Source organism: Diplotaxodon limnothrissa, linkage group LG1 (genome assembly GCF_057381915.1).
Source record: "Diplotaxodon limnothrissa isolate DT_005_m linkage group LG1, D_limnothrissa_male_GT1.1, whole genome shotgun sequence".
Classification (NCBI taxonomy): domain Eukaryota; kingdom Metazoa; phylum Chordata; class Actinopteri; order Cichliformes; family Cichlidae; genus Diplotaxodon; species Diplotaxodon limnothrissa.
In genome coordinates, this window is record NC_140596.1 from 30314668 (window position 1) to 30318441 (window position 3774).

Sequence of the window (3774 nt, forward strand, 5' to 3'; positions counted from 1 at the left end):
AATCCTGGGTTGTGTGAAATCTCAGAAATGCACCCTAGACAAAGTGAATCTGTGAACTAAGGTGTAGGTGTGTTAGATCATGTTGTGGTGATCCTTGGGTTGAGGGATGGGTGTTCATACTGCAGTGCAAAATTAAAACCAATGGAAGATGGACAAGAAAAGTTCAAAGCCATCAGGTCCTCAGTTTAGAAAAAAGAGAAAAGAAGAGGAGGAGAAACGAGCAAAAGATACAGGTAAGCAGATGTGTCATTGGATAATGGCAGGTCATCCTGAAACAATCAGAATACTTTATTAATCCCTAAGGAAATTATGTGCATTACAGTTGCTCCAAGAAGAAATGGTAAAAATAGTAACAGTAACGGACTAAACTCCAAACAATACATTATGTTACAGATTTTAATATTAATTAGTCATTGTCAATTGTTGATTTGTCCTGTTCTCATTGTATGACGAATTATGATGGCTGTTTGGTAGCGTTTGCATACTATGCATACTCTCTCTCTCTCTCTCTTCATATGTGTGTGTGTGTGTGTGTGTGTGTGTGTACAACAGCTTTATGTTAATGTACAATCCTTAATATGTTTTATCTGTGTGTGTGTGGGGGGGCAGAGGGAGTGTTCGCCCAGGGCGCCAAACAGGCTAGGACCGCCACTGGTGGGGTGAGTGGTCCTGTCGTGCTAAGGAGAGCGGAGATGCGGGATGATGATGCACCTTGGAGAAAGGAGCGAGCGAGGAGAGGTGATAGAGACAGATGAGTTTGTGGCACTCTTGAGATGCAGCCGTTTGGATCTAGCTTGAGAAAAAAAGACTTAAGAAAAAAAGTGTACACCTGCATCTAGTTCATCCCGAAGTGTCTGTGAGCTGCTGGCTGACATTATGAGTGAAGAAAATGAAAGCTTTTATTTGAACAAGTCAGTGACCGAGATGGAGCTCTTCCAAAACCTCGTGGACATAGACGTGACCGCAGACCGGACCCCGCTTCTGAGATTCTTCATTTGTCTGGTGTATTCGGTCGTTTGCGCTGCGGGTCTGGTCGGCAACCTGCTGGTCCTCTTCTTCAGGGTCAAACAAGAAAGGAAGAAGTCCAGAGTGAACTTTTTCGTGTTCAATTTGGCCGTTACGGACCTGCAGTTTGTTCTCACCCTGCCTTTCTGGGCCGTGGACACCGCGCTGGACTTCAGCTGGCCGTTTGGATATGCAATGTGCAAAATCATCCTGTCCGTCACCGTGATGAACATGTACGCCAGCGTGTTTTTCCTCACCGCCATGAGCGTGACCCGCTACTGGTCGGTCGCTTCTGCCCTGAAGAACAGAACCGCGCGGAGATCGTGCTCCGCCAAATGGGTCTGCGCAATTATTTGGACACTGGCGACTCTGGCGACTGCGCCCACGTCGATTTTCTCAACAGTCACCAGCGTAACTGGAGAAAAACTGTGTCTGCTGAGGTTTCCAGGTGGACAGTACTGGTTAGCACTCTACCACATACAGAAAATCGTCGTAGGCTTTGTTTTGCCCATGTCAATCGTGTCCATCAGCTACATCATGCTGCTGCGCTTCATCCGCAAACGGAGTATGAAAACCAGCAACCCCAAACGCAGATCCCAAGTTACAAAATCTATCACCATCGTCGTGCTGTGCTTCTTTCTTTGCTGGATGCCAAATCATGCCATGACCTTGTGGAGCGTACTGGTCAAACTGAACGCTGCAAACTGGGATAATGCGTACTACACGGTTCATACGTATGTGTTCCCACTGACAGTGTGTCTGGCGCATACCAACAGCTGCCTCAACCCAATCATTTACTGCCTAATGAGAAAGGAGTTTAGGACCAAACTGAGAGGTCTGATACACAGAGGATAGTGGGTGTTTTGTCGAGTCCTGCCGATGATTTTACGCAGGGCGAAAGGTGTTGGCAGACAATGACGCGCTTAATGCGCACGCAGAAAACGAGCCAAAACAACCAGAATAAGCAATCAGGCCGAGCAACATCGTGTCAAGACTCAGAAACTTTTAATTTTGATGAGTGTTTCTTGATTTTAAAGTCTACTACTCCATCTACTTTTTTAAAGCGTAATGTGGCTGAATCGTTTAGCTTGTAGGGCTGGGCTCTATAGAATCACCTATTTTGTGTAAAAACTAGTCCAAATATGAACATTATGGCACAACAGCTGTTCACCAAAATGATCTATGATGTTTGTGAGTGTCTCTAGTTCAAAGTCCGCACGTAATTGCGCATGACAATATGCTTAGGTGTGCTGGTGGTGTTGAGTGGCTAAACGCCTTTTACATCCTTCGGTGAATGTCTTGGCAAATACTGTTAACAGCGTACACACAACCGCACTTAAAGTCTTCACCGGCTTGAAGCAAAGAGGTGAAAGTTGCAGGTCACGTGTTTCATTTTCTTTTTTTAGACATCAATCATTTACAGGTGCAAAGAGACACAAAAGACAAACTGAAATATGATTGTTGGAAATACCGAGAAAAATGTATGTACTCTTTGTGTGTGTGATAATAAAACTGTTCTTCAGTTGTCACGTGGGTCAGTTATCCTCACAACTAATGAAACGAGTGATCTGATTAGCAGGTGTTTACCGGTTTGACTCATGAGCAGCTGATGTGACGGTGAACAGAACATGGAAGCTGGTGATCTCAAATGAAGCGACTTTGTAATGGCTTTGCGTCCTCACTTACTCATCATATGAAAAGAAGAGCCTCTCAATGAGCAGGTGTCAGGTAAATACAAGTTACACATTCATATCAGAGATTATGGTCTATTTTTGGATGAGCACTGGACAGCTGCTGACTGAATTGAACTAAATGTAAAATGTCGAATTAAAAAGAGGGAGACAAGTTTTTCTTTAATTTACTAATGCGTGTATACTTTTTTTAATAATAATAATGGATTGGATTTATATAGCGCTTTTCAAGGCACCCAATGCCACTATTCATTCACTCTCACATTCACACACTGGTGGAGGCAGCTACAGTTGTAGCCACAGCTGCCCTGGGGAAGACTGACAGAAGCGAGGCTGTCATATCACGCCATCGGCGCCTCTGGCCATCACCAGTAGGCGGTAGGGTAAAGTGTCTTGCCCAAGGACACAACGACCAGGACGGAGAGCCCGGGGATCGAACCGGCGACCTTCCGGTTACAGATACGCTTCCCAACCCCCTGAGCCACGGTCGCTAAGTAGCTAAGCTTTCCTAGATATTTCTGTTCTATTAAAAAGCCAGAAATGCGACACGTGATCCTGTAAACAGAAATATTTGTCACTCACTGTGCTTTCAAGAAAGCGAGCTGTTTTTTTTAAGTAATATATGCATATATACATGCAAATGAAACTTCGATAACAATTAGAAACTGTTCATTTCTTTGTAAGTGAGAAAACTTCAACAAAATCAGGACGGGATCAAATAAATAATTGTTTTAATAAACAACCCAAATCTCAACAGCATATGAAACAGTTATCTACATTACTGCTTGTATAAAATAGCTACAGGTACAAAGATAAAATTGGGAAAGAGCCCCTTTTCTGCATTTGGTGACGTTTGCTTTTATGAGCAAAGATCTTTGACTATGCATAAATCCAATAAACTTCAACAAAGTATTTTTAAAAAGACAAAATAACTCGTTTAGATTTATCACAATGATGTAAATGGCAAAAAGTTTAAATGTATCAATCAAAGCATCTTTTTCCTAAAGTTTAAACAGGAAGTTCTACATGTTTTCCTTACTCCCCCCACTTCACCACCATTACAGGTACACTGATATCA

At 43.1% G+C, this 3774-nt stretch overlaps 1 protein-coding gene across 1 annotated transcript; it reads left to right on the forward strand.

Annotated features, from left to right (window-relative positions):
- Window positions 1–876: 876 nt before the first annotated feature.
- On the forward strand, window positions 877–1971 carry rxfp3.3a1 (relaxin family peptide receptor 3.3a1). The gene has a single exon (XM_085357091.1). It carries the CDS (start codon window positions 877–879, stop codon window positions 1858–1860), a length of 984 nt encoding a protein of 327 aa, XP_085213217.1. The 3' UTR covers window positions 1861–1971.
- Window positions 1972–3774: the final 1803 nt, after the last annotated feature.

Coding starts and splice junctions, on each gene's coding strand:
- rxfp3.3a1 (XM_085357091.1), top strand. CDS start 877: ATGAGTGAAGAAAATGAAAGCTTTTATTTGAACAAGTCAGTGACCGAG.